Raw genomic sequence first — 17,646 nt, 5'->3', positions numbered from 1 at the left:
AGTATATTTGATGTGTAACTGTATTTTATTTTATTTTGTAACATTAAGGGGTTAAGAGGGGAGCAGAGGGGCAGAGACAGTGTCAGCCAGTGATTTTACATCACTGGCTGACACACAGGATCAGTGATCACAGTGACAGGCTGTCACTGTGATCACCTCCTGCAGATCACGGTAATTGGCCACAGGGGGAGTGCCTGGGTGGCCAGGCATGCCCCCCAACGTGATCTGCAGGGGGATCCTGCCTGCAGTTACTATGGGTCAGCCAATAGGCTGACACATAGTAACTCTGATCGCAGTGACAGGCTGTCACTGCGATCAGATCGCAGGGAGAGGCTGTCTCTGCATTCAGATCGCAGAGACAGCCTCTCCCTGCGATTAGACTCTGCAGATCGCGGTCACTGACCGCAGGGGGACTGCCTGGGGGGCCAGGCATGTCCCCCGACCGCGATCTGCACAGTGAAAATGCCGCGGCTCCATGTGTCAGCCGATTTTAAAATCGGCTGACACATGGTAAATACCGATCGCAGTGACAGCCTGTCACTGCGATCGGAAGCAGCAGACTGCGGTCCCCAGGCACAGGGGGGCTGCCTGGGGGGCCAGGCATGCCCCCCGACCGCGATCTGCAGCGGCCATGTGCCGCCGGCCACGTGGGGGGTAAGACCGCCCAGGACGTACTATGCCGTCCTGCGGCGTTTAGAGCCGCCCAAATAAGGACGGCATAGTACGTCCTGCGGTCTTAAGGGGTTAAACTCTGCATATACATGTACAGAGTATACAGTATATGTACGGTATATAGTCTATATAATATTAATATATAAATAATTTTTGTATCAGTGTGTTTACATTAATACACATTAGATCCATTTTTGAAAAATATTGTTGAACGTGGTATTTCCTTTGTGTGTACAAACCAGCAAACAATTTCCAACTGCTATATTTAGTTTTTAGCTTTGTAATCCTTTTTATTTTAGTTATATGTCCTCCCAGTCATGTTCCACAAATACAATAAAACCGTTTCAAAATTAAACAAATGTGGCTTTATGCTAAAATACCAGCTATTTGAATTTATATCCATTCCAAACCAGTGTAATGCCTATATAGAAAAATTGTCAGTCAAGGAGTCACTTCTCCCGACCCTCCACAACCTGCATGGAGGAACTGCTGCTTTTCATACAATACTAGATTCTCCTATCGTGGTTCTTTGTTCTTTATCTTCATCAGTTGCTTTTTGTAGCATTTTGGGTCCTGTCAGGCCAATGATGACTGCTCCTATTGGTGCGGTGATCAGTATCGACAAAAACGCTGCCGTGAGGACATCCATACCATATTCTTCATACTCTACTTTTCCATTTGTCCTTGCTGTGTCGAGGGCTACTGACCCTATTGCAGCCTATGTGATACAACAGGTATTACAGAAAAGAGCAGTTGCCATGCATTTATTACAATAGACGTCATTATGTATTTTGCTGGTGATGGCTAGTGTTTAGGGCAGGTAGTGTGTGTGTGTGTGTGTGTGTGTAAGGAATGTATTGTGTATTATGAGATAGGGTATGCAGTGTGTGTAAGAAATGTGTTGTTTAAACATTTATTTATTTTTTAAATAATAATAATAATAATATTGTATTTAACCAGGAAAGGTACATTCAGATTACTCTGGTTTTCAAGTAATCTGGTTTCAAGTTAATTCCACCCTCCCTCCGGCAGGAAGTGGGACATAATTCAGATCCCTGGTGGTTCGGTGTGGAGAGTTTCTGGTCTCTGCAAGCATCATGTAATGGCTCTTGTGAGCTACGAACTCATAGTAACACTCTGAACTACCACAAACTCACAGAATAAATTACACGTGGCCTGAAACCAGAGGGGTGAAAGCTGTGCATAGCTCAGAGCCTCTGGGTCGCCTCAGGATCTTAGGACTTATGGCTATACATATATATGGCACTTTGGAGATACAGTGCTTTTCGGAGGCCAACTTGGGGCTCTAGCCTGAATCAGCCCACCCCAGCTGTGCCACTGATGTCCTCCAGATATTTTAAAACTACATCTGCCTTTAGCTTCTGAAGCTAGCAGGTCAATCATAGACAAATCATGTGTTAGTGGTATGTAAGTCTACATCCAATCCACCTTTATCATAAAAACACAACTCTAATATTGCTAATTTGATTATGTCCTCATACATAATGACAGTGAGAATATTCTGAATTAAAAACATCCAGACAATATAATTAGTAGGCAAAGTAAACACACTGTAGGCTTCTACTGCAAGCTGAGCCGTAAAATAAACAATTTCAAGACACTCCACTGCCCAAATGCAAAACAAAAATAACATAAAACAATCACTGTCTAGTGGACAGTAAAACATGCATGCATTTAATAATGCATTCTTTTCATCGAGGGTATATTAAAAACAGCTTGCAAACCCTGCGGTTCTCATGTCAGCTGCTTTGGCAAGCCCTACCCTTCTCACCCAGCCCAGACTATATGTGACTGTTCAATCACAGACTTCCCAATGCAGCTCAATGAGAAATCTTTGCAAGGGAGGTGCTCTGGGCAATGGCTCTTCTTAAATTTAGCTCCTCTGAGCTAACCAAACCAGGAAGTAACCGGACTAGCTGTTTAACTGACAGCCAGGGGGTGCAACAAGGTTAATGTATAAAAGTGCCAATTTCTATTGAAATCTCCCCTTTTGATAAAATGGAAAATATAGGACACACTCTTCACACATAAAGCTCCTCAGCAATTAAAAGTGCTTTAGATGTTTTGAGGGCTCCTTTAAGCCAAAATAGGCAAATTTTCTGTGTTTGCATTACATTTTACTTGGAAAATCACTCTTTACCGAATAAACCACCTAGAGATACTTTACCGTCAGTATAACAATTTTATGCATTTTGCATTACCAAATAAAACTAATTATGCATTGCATTATTTTGAATTTGAAGCTTACCTGTACTGTTGCTTTAGGAATCCAAGCCAGGGAGATGAATATTTTTTCCTTTAAATTAAATCCAGCACAGCATACCATTAAATATGTTGCGCATACACGAATTGCCAAAGATATGACAAGTGTGGCCACACATAACCCTGAAATAAAACATGAAATGTTACTGGATCTATATTGGATACAACTGTATTCATTTGACACAATATATTAATGACAATTTATTAGTTATTTATGCCATTACACCTCTTTGTTTGCATGTTAGGCAGAGGAAATAATCAAGTCTCTTATACCATAGTTACAAAAGGGGAAAAAAAAAACATAGGATGGTACAAACTTTATAATAGTATGGTTTAACATTGACACTGTGTATCGATATAATAGCTGGTAGGATCTACCATGAGTACATATCTATTGGGAAAAATATAAAAATACTGTAGTATAATTAACATAAGTGGGGGGTGGGGGTGGTAGAACACTCACAAGATATAGATGTATTCAGGCATATCCCCCTTAATATAAGGGTAGTAGTGAAGTTGTGGAAGACCTCCAGCGATGGAATTCTGGATATGTGATAGATCTTCTTGGCCACTCAAATCAAAGAAGGAGATAGATAGTGCAGATTGTATAAAAAGTATAACAATTTATTGTATATATTGCACTTACAATGTTTCAGAGAAAAAACAGCATGTCTCCACACCAAGAAAATGCTTGTTATTTACAGACTGATATACATTTATATTTGTACTAAATAGCATACATGTCTGAGACACATTGAAATCAACAAAATGGTATAGAAATATATATCATATTGCATGTACAAATAATAAATCAAATAAATGTAAAATAAAAAAATAAAATATGAGATATAAAAATGGCTAAATGTATAAAATGGCTAAATGTATAAGTGTACAAATGCAGGAGTGCATATATAAATGTGTATATGTATAAATGAGTAAATAGAGCAAATGTATGGATGGGTATACATGTGCCTATATTGAAAAAATACATGCATGAATATATTAAGTGGATGTACATATGTGCCTGTACCGAGAGATATACATATGCACCTGAGAAAAAATGATAAATAAATAAAAATAAAATATATTAGAGGAAACTATTCTAAGAAGTATGCAAAATAAATGGGTGTATGAATATATGAATGCGAGCATAGATACATGAATGTATAGATAAATACATGTATAAATATATGAATAGATGCATAAATGGATCTATGGATGAATGAATGAGTATATAACTGGATGAATATGAAATTATAACTATAGAAAAAGGATAATAAAATATTATGCATCTAAAAAAAAAAAAGTAAGAGAATGAATAAAAAATAAAAATAAGAAACAAATAGATAAAAAATATATAAAATCAGTACAAAATATATACCCCCCAAAATATATAATTTCCAAGCAAATCATTGCTGTCATGCCCAACACCTTTACAAAATGGCATAAGTATATAAGTATCAATGTAAATATATAATATGAAAAAACTTCCTCTATATATAAGGGCACCTAAAAATCCACATTAGTCTAGATGGTATTTCTGCAATTGGGAAAATAGTGTTAGTTTCATCCATGAAAATTACATGTATTTTCCTATATGGATATTAAGGAAGTGCATTGAAAAAAAGGAATGTGTAAAGATCGGCTAGGCCTTTTTGAGTCACCCAAGAAGAACAATTTTACAAAACAGGATAATGATTAAATAAGTTCTGCTAAGTCTATTTCCTGATTTAGACCGTATTTTAAAGTTTTTAAATTAAAGATCCATTGGGCTTCTTTACTGTTTAGTGTAGTTTTGATGTTTCCTCCTCCTCTCAAATGTCAGGAAATAGACTTAACAGGACTTATTTAATCATTATGCTGTTTAGTAAAAGGTGTTGGGCATGACAGTTATATATTCATTCATTCATCCATAGATCCATTCATATATTTACACATGTATACATTCATGTATCTATGCTCGCATTCATATATCCATACACCCATTTATTTTGCATACTTCTTAGAATAGTTTCCTCTAATATATTAATTTATTTTTTTTATTTATTTTTCATTTTTTCTCAGGTGCATATGTATATCTCTCGGTACAGGCACATATGTACATCCACTTATATATTCATGCATGTATTTTTTCAATATAGGCACATGTATACCTATCCATACATTTGCTTTATTTACTCATTTATACATATTATATGCACTCCTGCATTTGTACACTTATACATTTAGCCATTTTTTATATCTCACATTTATTTAACTTTTCTTTTACATTTTTTTATATTATTTTTTGTACATGCAATTCGATATATATTTCTATACCATTTTGTTGATTTCAATGTGTCTCAGACATGTATGCTTTTTAGTACAAATTTAAATGTATATCAGTCTGTAAATAACAAGCATTTTCTGCTGACATGCCCAGCTCCTAATATACTGCCATTGTATGTGATTGTATTGGATCGCTGTATTATATGCTTGAGTCAAATATGAGCCTTTGTTTGCAATTGGTTCTGTTGGAATTAGTTAACACTATGTTGCCATTCATATCGGCAACATTATTTTTCGAATGGTCCGTATGTTCCACAGTGGAACGCACGCCAGCAGCTGCTGTCAATAACACCCGTTACCTGACTGATATAAAAGCGGAACCTGGTCGGATTGGATTTATACATCCCTGAGGAAGTCCAGAAGAGGAGGAAACGCGTTGGATTTAGTTAGTTAATTTGTTCATATGAACTTTTTATTTATTTTACCCTGTTGTTGCTGTTTGGAATCGTTGCTGTGATTTTACCTGCTGGAACACGTGCATACCACCTTGGTGTGGAGACATGCTGTTTTTTCTCTGAAACATTGTAAGTGCAATATATACAATAAATTGTTATACTTTTTATACAATCTGCACTATCTTCTATCTTCTTCTTTGATTTGAGTGGCAAGAAGATCTATCACATATCTAGAACTTCCACAACTTCACTACTACCCTAATATTAAGGGAGATATGCCTGAATACATCTATATCTTGTGAGTTTTCTACCACCTCCACCCCCCACTTATGTTAATTATACTACAGTATTTTTATATTTTTCCCAATAGATATGTACTCATGGTAGATCCTACCAGCTATTATATCGATACACAGTGTCTATGGTAAACCATACTATTACAAAGTTTGTACCATTTATTATTATCACTTTATGGTGAATTACACAACTCCTTTGTTTTTTTTTCCCCCCTTTGTAACCATTGTATTTTGAGTGTCTTTAAAGGAACACTTCTCACCTTAGGTGCTTTGTGTAGATAAGAGCATAAACGTTAACTTATTGTTTTTGTATTTATTACTAGTCTCTTATACCATGACTGCCTATTTCCTACCTGAGGCATTAGGATGAGTGTTGGGAAACCTGACTTACAACTTACCAACAGTCTCCGGTTTCAGAGATGCAACAGATATTTCTGCACCAATCAGACCGAAAAGCAGTGGTTGAAAGATGTCCCAAGCAACTGAAATTGCATCTTCAACAACAGTCTACAAGAAATATAACACCACTAATGAAGATGAACACTAATACAAATAAATCGTGTATGTAGAAGTAAAATGTTAAAAGAAAGTTATATTTTAATGTAAAATAATTAAATCTGTTCAATGCTTGTTGTAAACACTTTGGAGGGTAGTCCAGACTATACAGCTCATAATTACCTTATCAGCTGACCATCCAATGCCTGCTAGAAATGCCATAACTAGTGTACATAGGCCTCCAGAACCAGGAAAACCAAACGTCAGACTGCCAAATACTGCAAATATGGCCAGAGCCAGGACAATGTAAGTCCTCTTCCATTTTAGATTTCCCTGTACAATAAAAATAATAGTTTCGTGAATACTTTATATCTTCTGTAACATTAGGGACTGTAATAAAGAGTCACTGATTCTGCATGTGTTTCCGTTGGATCTGAATACAAGGGGTTCCTGAACAGATGTCCAATCACAGATTCCAGTTTTGTCAAACTCATGATGTATGATGCTGATTCAATCCTGTATTACCTGTTTACATGCTTTGATTTATGTCTACTTTTTTTATGGATACCATTTGTCCATGGGTGGTTTACTTCAATCTTTATTTTCAAGATTTAATCAGTTATGACAGAAAACAAGACATATATAAAACGTAATTAAGGAAATCCAGTAGCTGGTAGATACAGAAGACCCGTAAGACAAAATTTGTGCTGTATAGCTATGCAGTCTTAGCTGTGATGTTCTGTTCGACACCTGCCAGTGAAGGTGGATGCAAATTAGCCATGCAGTTTAATTCCCAAGTTAGGGGGATGTTTTGAAAGTAGGAGACTGGGAAGAGAGTCTGTGAGGAGTAAGGAAAGATAGAGAAGAGAAGATGAGGAAGAGGACAAAAAGAAGAAAAAAAATGGGTGGCATGCGGTGAGGGGGGAGGAAGGGGAGGGTGAGTGGGAATGATGGGAAGTAATGCCAAGCTGTCTAGCCTCACAGCTGTTCAATTATTGTCACATTAAAAAGTTTAGCAGTTTTTATGCACCTACTATTGGTCAGCAGCTTTTGGGACTATTTGTTGCCTTGTGTTTCTTTGAAACCATATTTAGATTTTGTAAAAAGATCACTGTCCATCCCCTGTACTCAAACTCGTGGCCAGAGGGTAGGGCCTATTGCATTAAAAAAGTAGAAAGGGACATCCTCGTATCCCCCTTGCCTCACAGATGACTGAGAGTCTCGGGTGAAGACGCTTTTAAGGAATGGAGTGGTTCCATTAGTGCCACGCACTATTTTGTTTCAATGAAACTGAGTTGAGTTATTGTTAATTGAATGGCTTTTCAGTTCACACTAGTTAAAGTACTGCATGCAATGTTTATGGCCCGCATTTCTGTAGAATTTGTCCCCCACAGCGTATCAAACATTTTATATGGCTATTATAGAAGCATACATAATTATAATTGTAGCAGCTGAACTTTACTCCTTTTACACCACTAATGTGCTAGTCATTCTTAAAGGGACACTATAGTCACTTGAACAACTTCAGCTTAATGGGGTTGTTCAGGTGAGTACAATAGCTCCCTGCAGGCTTTTTCATGTAAACACTGTATTTTTAGAGAAACACTGTATTTTCAGAGAAGAACCTAGGAACACCTCCACGCTATGTGAGGACCTCCAGCATTGCCGAAATCCCCATAGGAAAGCATTGAAAGCATTATTCCATGCTTTCATATGGGGAGGTCTAATGCGCGTGCGCAGCATTGCCGCGCATGCACATTAGGTCTCCCCTGCCGCCGGCCACGCATGCTCAATAGGTCTGCCTCGCCGGATGACGTCGGAGGGGGAGGAGCATGGGTGGACCCTGACCCAGCGCCGAGGGAAATCGACGCTGGATACAGGTAAGTCACTGAAGGGGTTTTAACTCTTCAGCAACTTGGGATGGGGGGTGGGAGGGAGAGGGGACCTGCAGTGCCAGGAAAACGGTTTGTTTTCCTGGCACTGGAGAGTTCCTTTAATGAGAGAAATATATATATATAGATAGATAGATAGATAGATAGATAGATAGATAGATAGATAAATAAATAGGTAGAAATAGATAGGGAGATAGAAATAGATAGAGTATAGTTCCTAGAAATGAAAGAGAAAATAACCTAAAACACAATAAGAAATATTAACATTCTAAAGAACGCTCTTGGAAAACTGTGGTCTCTTAGCTTTGATTTCATAACCATTAACACCCCCTTAAAAACTTAAGGCAGATAAAACTAAAATTTTCCCAGAATGCACAGCTGCTTACAATGTCAACATGGCTTTAATGTTCTACAATCACGTATACATTTTTCAGATTCCAGAAGGATCAACTACACTCATGTGCCCAAGATTATCTTCGAGAATTTGAGTTATATGAGAAAGTCTAGGATTTAAAGAGGCACTATTACTTCTGATATTTTAGCACAATCATATAGCCAACACAAAGTGCTTTTAAAATAAAATGTTAAACCTGAATAGATTCATTTAATTTTCTATTCACATTTTATTTTAATTTACATGCTGAGCAAGATAGAACAGGCATGGCACATACCTTAACAATACCATTTGTTGCCAGTGCACAGATTTGCTGCTTTCTGGCAGAGTCCTTGATATAGGCAACCCCGGTTGGCATGACAATCAACAAACAGACATTGAGTCTGAGCACAGAGGTTGAATGCTTGCATTGCTTCTACTGAAGTTCCAGTTGTGCTACTGCATGTGCAAGAGGAATTCAGGTTTTGGTGCAAAATTTGAATTATGCATAGGATGGTTAAACTGTGCTAGCCTGTTTGATAGAAAGGGTGCTTGTAAGAACAGGTATAATGTGTCACCAGCCCGCCTACATGGGGGGATACATTTCTCTCTTTTTCTTAAAGGCTTCTTACCATTGTTATTACTTATGGATTCTTACTATATTTTTACACAGTATTCTTATGTTTCTGTTTTCCAGATGTCTAGTCCTGCTTTACCAGATAAACTGGATAAAGTAGGCAAAATGTCCACTCCTGCTCCTAAACTTAAGGACTTGTGTAAATCTAAAAATCTAAACACCTAGCCTGTAGCGGGTGCGCTATCCTGCTGCCATGGATGTAAAAAGACATGTAACCAGTGCTCAGGAGGATCATTGGAAAAGGCTAAACAGAAAGAAATGCAGTTATTTCTTAGTTGGTTCTCAAGAGACTCTCTCACAAACTTTGAAACTTTTAGTGATACTATAGTGCCAGGAAAACAAAGTTGTTTTCCCAACTTTCTTGAGATGTGGTGATTTATCTTAAATGATTATCTGTCATGGGAGCTGTACCCCAACAGGCAGGAAAGAGGAAACCGACAAAAGGTGGATCCAAAAAGGCGTATTACCGAGCCTTAGAGTGGCCGGACTTAAGGTACAAGAAATAAGGTCAAGGGTACAGAAATACACAAAGTCAAGATAAAGCCGGGTCTGGATACCAGAAAATACAAGTCAAATATGAAGCCGGGTCAGGATACCAGAAATCAGAAACCACAACAGGGCAGATAATATGTGCCAAAGAAAGCCTTAAATAGGCTTACCTGTGTACTGATTGGTCCACGTCATCATTGCGACTCAAAATAGATTAGGATTGAAATGATGATGAGGTCACTTTAAGAACAAGTGTGACGTCATGCCTACAGTCTATATAAGGGAGTCATGCTGCGCGCCAGCGTGGATTAGCTGGAGCGCACGGCAGGAGGAGGGCTGCGCGATGGAGGTGAGTACTTTTCCCTATGCTGCGCGACCAGAGGTCAGTACATGCCACCTAAATGGTGGGTTTAACACTATAGGGTCAGGAATACATGTTCCTTTAAATTGTAATGTCCCATTCCACATCCTAGAGGACCAGAGGTGAGGTATGCCGTTGTGTTCTCTATTAACATCACCCAATTCTCTTCCCATGAGTTGGAGGAGATCACAACTAATGTTTTTAAACAGCTTAATATTAAGATCATTACCTCTAAAATGGTACCAACTAAGCAGTGTTCTAAAAACATGTTACATATAAGGATCATATTTACCAAAGTAAGCAATGTCAGGGATAAAGTGGGGATAGTCCAGAAGTCAGTGTAATTTGATACTCCAGAAGCAAGTGTAATGGCTCACGGCATGGCAGCACACATAACCACGCCAGATCGGTGCAGTCATGCTGAAAATCTTTTACACTTACGTCAGGCGCTGTTGGTCACAGCTCCATCCTCCTGTGCCGCGTCCCCTGGCAAGTATGCCATTCTCATTTACGCCAGCTGCTGTTTTCCCATGGGGTTTTAGTAACCCCGCCTTTGGCCAGGTTAAAAGTCACGCGAACATGCATGCGTTGTGTCATCGACACGCAGGGCCGGCCTTAGGGGTGTGCGAGCTGTGCGGCCGCACAGGGCGCTATGGAGCAGGGGGCCCCCATGCGGCCGCATAGCTCACACGGCAGGGGCGTATTAGCCGCGAGGCAAACATGGCATTTGCCTGTGGCGGCATTTTCCAGGGGGCGGCAAAAAAAGCCGCCCCCAAATGCCCAAGGCAAATGTCTTGTTAGCCTTGCGGCTAACAGACATGCTGGGTGGTCGGGCGGCGCTGGTGGGCGGCTGGCGAGGGAGCACTTCCTCTGAGCTGTCTGCTCAGCTCCCTCGCGTGCCGCAGAGTGAGGCTGGGAGCCGGAATATGACGTCATATTCCGGCTCCCAGCCTCACTCTGAGGCGCGCAAGGGAGCTGAGCAGACAGCTCAGAGGAAGTGCTCCCTCGTCAGCCGCCCGCCCGCCAGTGCCGCTCGCCCAGCAGCCACTGGACCACCAGGGAGGAAGAGACCCCCCCCCCCCCAGCATTCCCAAAGGTAAGGAGGCTGGGGGGGGGTTTAAATAAATTTAAAAAAATGTGTTAATGTGGGTGAGTGTGTGTGTGTCTGTTAGTGTGTGTCTGTGTCTGTTAGTGTGTGTGTGTGTGTGAGACTGGGTGTGTGGCTGTTTGCCTCTGTGTGTTTGGCTGTTTGCCTCTGTGTGTTTGGCTGTTTGCCTCTGTGTGTTTGTGTGTGGCTGTCTGTGTGTGACTGCCAGCCTGTGTGTGTGGCTGTCTGCCTGTGTGTGTTTGTGTGTGTGACTGCCTATGTGTGACTGTCTGGGCAGACTAGATGGGCCGAATGGTTCTTATCTGCCGTCACATTCTATGTGTGTGTGTGTGTGTGTGTGTGTGTTTGTGTGTGGCTGTCTGTGTATGACTGCCTGAGTGTGTTTGTGTGTGTGTGTGTGTGTGTATGGCTGTCTGCCTGTGTGTGTGTGTGTGTGACAGGGTGTGTGGGAAGGGGGAAGGAGTGGGGGAGGGGGGGACGGGAAGGGGGGGCGCTGTGAAGATTTTTCGCACAGGGCGCCCAAATGCCTAAGGCCGGCCCTGTCGACACGCACGTACATTTTGGAATCACATGACCTATACTAACCAATGAAATAAAGTTTAGGGCTTTTTACACCCCCTGTTACTGTTTTACTCATTGCCCTGTCATGGTTTTCACTAGCTGGTTATCTGAGAGAGCATTCTTTGAAATTATCTACTGGTTTTTGATCTTGGCTCGTTCCTGACTATTCGTACTTCTGGTATCCTTGACCTTTTGGCTTTGTCCATTCGTGTATGCTTCTGTCTGCGTTTCTGACCTCGGCTAGTTACTGACTATTCGTTCTACATTAAATCTGGCCCGGTAACACGTTTATTTATATTTTCTATTGTTTCCGTGTTTTACTTAGTTCTGTGTGTTGGGCCACAGTATCATCCTGCAGCCAGAATACATATTTGAAAAAATGTTGATACATTTTTGTTTAGATAGACCCCAGCAGAGACTTGGTAAAATTAGTGTGTAAAATGGGGTGAAGCAAGGTGTTTCTTATATTACAGATAGTGTACATATAGTGGCATATTATATATCTGTAAAGGTAATAGCCAAAGTCAGCTCTTTTACTCAACATTCTGCAAAAATTCAACAGAAATTGGAAACCTTAAAATCCGAATAAGCAAGGACCTTATTTCCAATACTCAGTGGTTCATAAAAGGTTAAACAACACTCGCACACTGAGATCTATTTTTACTTTTGCCAAACATTTCTATCTGCTACCGACACCATGTGCATTTCAGTAGTGTACCCACCAAAATATTTGGTCACTGAATGCATGTCAGCATAGGATTAGACGCTGAGAAGAAATTTGGTTTCACCTGATCTTTGCTTGGAAAGTAGTGAAGAAAAAATCCCAAGAGGAGTCCAGCAGATATGCCAACCACTACTTCCAGTACTCCTCTGACAATGCTGTTAATGGTGGAGCCTGTGAAAACATATCACATGTTGTGTTAAGTCCGTGTGCTGCAAATTAAGAATAAAAGATCTCAGAACATCAATGTTATTACTTCGTACCGACGTAAAGCCTTGTTTTCAGCTGTGCTCAATGGATTAACCCACTTCACGCTCAACCCAGTATATAGCATTCGGCTTTCATTGCTTTGCAATGAAAATAAACTATAATAAAATTAAGCTCACTTACCTTCCCCACTACTACATTTCTGGTCTTTACCTTCCACAAAACAAATTTCTGGATTTAGTACCTCTTCATGTAAATTACGCCTCGCCTTACTTTGTCTCTCTCCCACAATGTACAAAAGACTAAGCAATAGTTAATATATATAATAGTTAATAGTTTACATTTTTGCTGGCATTTTGGGAACATGCATTCCCAAAAACAATATCAAATTTATTGCAATTAGCCAATAGCAGAGGGGATGGTGAGACAGAACAGAAATTGGGATTGTCCTGCTAAAATCAGGATGGTTGGGAGGTCTGCAATTGACTTATTTTAACCATCAGGAACAATGTCAGCACACTGTCTCTAAGCTATTGTGCAAACACAAGAAGCCAGTGAGAGACACAAGGAAACTTAGAACAGTGAATTTGCCAAAAGATTTTATCCAGTGGATATTTCCCCCCCAAAATCATTTTATTGGAAAGTAAGCAGATATCGAAAGCAGGATGGAAGTCAGGGCTACATAACCAAATACACCAGATAAGCATTTCCATTTTAAGAATAACAAAGCATCAGACACTATGCATATTAAAGAAAGGTACCCCACATTGGAGATGAGAAGCTGAAAACCATAACTATAAAACAATAATGTGCTAATACTCGCAAGGTGGCAAAATGTCATCCTGGTTCGTTTCCATGGTGGAGATATAAGAAAGTAGTCCCTTCTTGAGTAAGGAGTAAGTAAAAACAGATCTAAGTGCAATTGAAGCCTCCATTACCTTGGCACTCAAAGAGGACTGCAGGTCAGCCTCCTTCCACCAACTATGGGCTTTGGTCGGGAAGGGGTTCTGTTCAGGGAGGCAGGTAGACAGGGGCCATTCGGACTGCTTTCCTCACTGGTTTGGGTTTGGCACTATTGCAAAGTTGTGATGCCTTGTTTTAAAAGGGGATTTTATTCTGACTTGTGATGACTCTCTAGCACCCTCTGTTGGTGAAACTGGAAAATCATTGATTTGTATAATCACAATATGCAAATTAGGAAATTACAAATAACTGACCAGTTGCATCTGTGTATCTCCATAGCTTTGAAAGTTGTGATTGTGTTATATATTTGATGCATGATGTTATGTATGTTTGTTTATATTTATAAAGGATTTCACCACATATTTAAGGACAAGTCACCAGAGTAGTCCTTGTCCAAAATAACGTATTGTGTGTTGGTTCCATTGGCAATTGTGTGTCCTGTTTGGTTTGTGACAGAGTTTTCGGACTTGTTGGCCAACTGCATTGGTTCTTGATTCCTGGGACAAGTTAAGAAAGATCTAGACCACAAGTGCCTTTGTAAAGGTAGTCGTTGGAGACACTGTATGCAGAGGGATAGATGTCTGCCTGTCAGAGGAACGGAAGAGGCAGAGAGGGCGATACCTGTCTGGAATAAGAGGGCTACAGCCTGGTCCAGTGGAAGAGGTCCTCAGAGACCCCAATCACACTTTAGTGACTGGGTCTGAAGCACTCCAGAGTCCCTGGTAGCAGAGAGGAAGCTGACCTGGCGGAGTTACTCAGTCCGGGTATGGGAGCTGCGTCACAATAAGCAACATAACAACTTTAGCTTAATGGAGTGATTTTGGTGTGTAGATTATGCCCTTGCAGTCTAACTACTCAATCATCTGCTTTTAGGAGGTAAATCACTTGGTCTATGCAGCCCTAGACACACCTCCGCTGCATGTGACCTACAGACTCACTACACATTTTCTGTAAAGAGATTAAATGCTTTAACTCATGTGTGTGATTAAATTTCAATTAACAGAGCAGGACATCAAAACTTCTACAGTAAATACACTGTGGTGTCACATTTGATTAATAATTAAACTGTTTTTTTCATGTACATTGTGTGAGTAACAGCCAGGGGAGATGTGCCTAGGCCTGCATTAACAGAAACAAAAGTGATTTAGCTCCTAAATGTCAGAGGACTCGACAGTGAGACTACATAAGGCATGATCTAAACACAAAAATTGCTTCATTAAGCTAAATTTAACTTGGTGCTTAGGTTATCTATTTAACACAGCCATTTCTGAACATGCCCCTAGCTAATCCCAGATTCATAATGTGACACATAAAGAGTCTAAGTAGTAAAATCACTTCTTGTGCAAGTGATTATGGGGCATAGATGTTGCCCCTGCTCTGTCAAAGTAGAAAAGTTTTAGTTCTGAGTAGCAACACTGTTTTCATTTTACAGTTCCCTCTAGTTGCTGTCATTTAGACAGACACTAGGGGCTTAATACTAAAATAGATTCCACAATTTAACCTATTTTACATTAGGTGTCAGCCATGGATTGGTTTATCGCAGCAATAGCATTTGATTAGACAGACATCAACTGCTTCACAGTAGATTTATTGGGCTGCAGTGAAGAGTATGTACATAAATATTATATTATACTGTTCCTTTAAATTGCCACAGCATTTCTCCATTTCTGTAGAAGGTTTCTGATAAAAGATTTGTAGGCAAACATTGCTTAGGCTTGGGGGCATAGTGGGCATCCAGCATCATTCAAAGAAATAACACTTTAGTGTTCCTGTGCCGTTAACATTCTGAGAGATACAAATCAGATTCTCATTAGTTGCTGAGATCACATGCTCTATACAAGGTTCTCTTTTTTATACAGTTACAGAGGGTTTGAAAATTGTGAAGTTATTCAAAGCTGGCTACCTAACACACTAAGGAACAGTCAGGTGCTGACCAACAATAACCTAGTTAGATGTGCATATAAATCTGCTGGGAGAGGGGCGGGGCCTGACTGCAGAGATGAGAGGAAGCAAACCTCAACAGCTCCTACTGCATGCAGCGATTAAAGCAGACTTTCAATGCTGAAATGGCAATTTATTGACACGAGAAAGCCACCAACAGAGAGGTGACATTCAGCTGCACAAGTTGACACGACTCAAGAGACATAGAAACATAGAAACATAGAAACATAGAATGTGACGGCAGATAAGAACCATTCGGCCCATCTAGTCTGCCCAGTTTTCTAAATACTTTCATTAGTCCCTGGCCTTATCTTATAGTTAGGATAGCCTTATGCCTATCCCACGCATGCTTAAACTCCTTTACTGTGTTAACCTCTACCACTTCAGCTGGAAGGCTATTCCATGCATCCACTACCCTCTCAGTAAAGTAATACTTCCTGATATTATTTTTAAACCTTTGTCCCTCTAATTTAAGACTATGTCCTCTTGTTGTGGTAGTTTTTCTTCTTTTAAATATAGTCTCCTCCTTTACTGTGTTGATTCCCTTTATGTATTTAAATGTTTCTATCATATCCCCCCTGTCTCGTCTTTCCTCCAAGCTATACATGTTAAGATCCTTTAACCTTTCCTGGTAAGTTTTATCCTGCAATCCATGAACCAGTTTAGTAGCCCTTCTTTGAACTCTCTCTAAGGTATCAATATCCTTCTGAAGATAGGGTCTCCAGTACTGTGTACAGTACTCCAAGTGAGGTCTCACCAGTGTTCTGTACAATGGCATGAGCACTTCCCTCTTTCTACTGCTAATACCTCTCCCTATACAACCAAGCATTCTGCTAGCATTTCCTGCTGCTCTATTACATTGTCTGCCTACCTTTAAGTCATCAGAAATAATCACCCCTAAATCCCTTTCCTCAGATGTTGAGGTTAGGACTCTATCAAATATTCTGTACTCTGCCCTTGGGTTTTTACGTCCAAGATGCATTATCTTGCACTTATCCACATTAAATGTCAGTTGCCACAACTCTGACCATTTTTCTAGTTTACCTAAATCATTTTCCATTTGGCTTATCCCTCCTGGAACATCAACCCTGTTACATATCTTAGTATCATCCGCAAAAAGACACACCTTACCATCAAGACCTTCTGCAATATCACTAATAAAAATATTAAAGAGAATGGGTCCAAGTACAGATCCCTGAGGTACCCCACTGGTGACAAGCCCAAGCTTTGAATATACTCCATTGACTACAACCCTCTGTTGCCTGTCACTCAGCCACTGCCTTACCCATTCCACAATATTGGAATCCAAACTCAAAGATTGTAGTTTATTGATAAGCCTTCTATGTGCAACAGTGTCAAAAGCCTTACTGAAATCTAGGTAAGCAATGTCTACTGCACCACCCTGATCTATAGTTTTAGTTACCCAATCAAAAAAATCAATAAGATTAGTTTGGCATGATCTCCCTGAAGTAAACCCATGTTGTCTCTGGTCTTGAAATCCATGTGTTTTTAGATGTTCAACAATCCTATCCTTTAACATGGTTTCCATCACTTTCCCCACTACTGAAGTAAGGCTTACTGGCCTATAGTTGCCCGACTCCTCCCTATTACCTTTCTTGTGAATGGGCACAACATTTGCTAACTTCCAATCTTCTGGGACTACTCCTGTTATCAATGATTGGTTAAATAAATCTGTTAATGGTTTTGCTAGTACACCACTAAGCTCTTTTAATAGCTTTGGGTGTATTCCATCAGGTCCCATTGACTTATTTGTCTTTACTTTTGACAGTTGAAATAGAACCTCTTCCTCTGTAAACTCACGTGTAATAAATGACTCATTTATCCTTTTTCTTAACTGAGGTCCCTTTCCTTCATTTTCATCTGTAAATACCGAACAAAAATATTCATTGAGGCAGTCAGCTAG

The 17,646-nt window shown here is 39.9% G+C and overlaps 1 protein-coding gene across 4 annotated transcripts in view; it reads right to left on the bottom strand.

The window, feature by feature from the left end:
• Positions 1–839: 839 nt before the first annotated feature.
• SLC9B2 (solute carrier family 9 member B2) overlaps positions 840–17,646 on the bottom strand; it is a 63,310-nt gene continuing 46,503 nt past the window's right edge. For all 4 annotated transcript variants that reach the window (XM_063458555.1, XM_063458556.1, XM_063458558.1 and 1 more), the window contains 5 exons: positions 12,679–12,785; positions 6,653–6,802; positions 6,373–6,481; positions 2,942–3,078; positions 840–1,390 (listed from right to left, as the gene is read on the bottom strand). In XM_063458555.1, coding sequence (XP_063314625.1) covers positions 1,169–1,390; positions 2,942–3,078; positions 6,373–6,481; positions 6,653–6,802; positions 12,679–12,785 — 725 coding nt within the window. In that variant the 3' untranslated portion in view covers positions 840–1,168. The remainder of the gene's footprint in view (positions 1,391–2,941; positions 3,079–6,372; positions 6,482–6,652; positions 6,803–12,678; positions 12,786–17,646) is intronic.

This window comes from Pelobates fuscus, chromosome 6 (assembly GCF_036172605.1).
Source record: "Pelobates fuscus isolate aPelFus1 chromosome 6, aPelFus1.pri, whole genome shotgun sequence".
NCBI lineage: Eukaryota > Metazoa > Chordata > Amphibia > Anura > Pelobatidae > Pelobates > Pelobates fuscus.
Note: the sequence above shows the minus strand (reverse complement) of the source record. Positions and strands in the feature narration are given on the sequence as shown.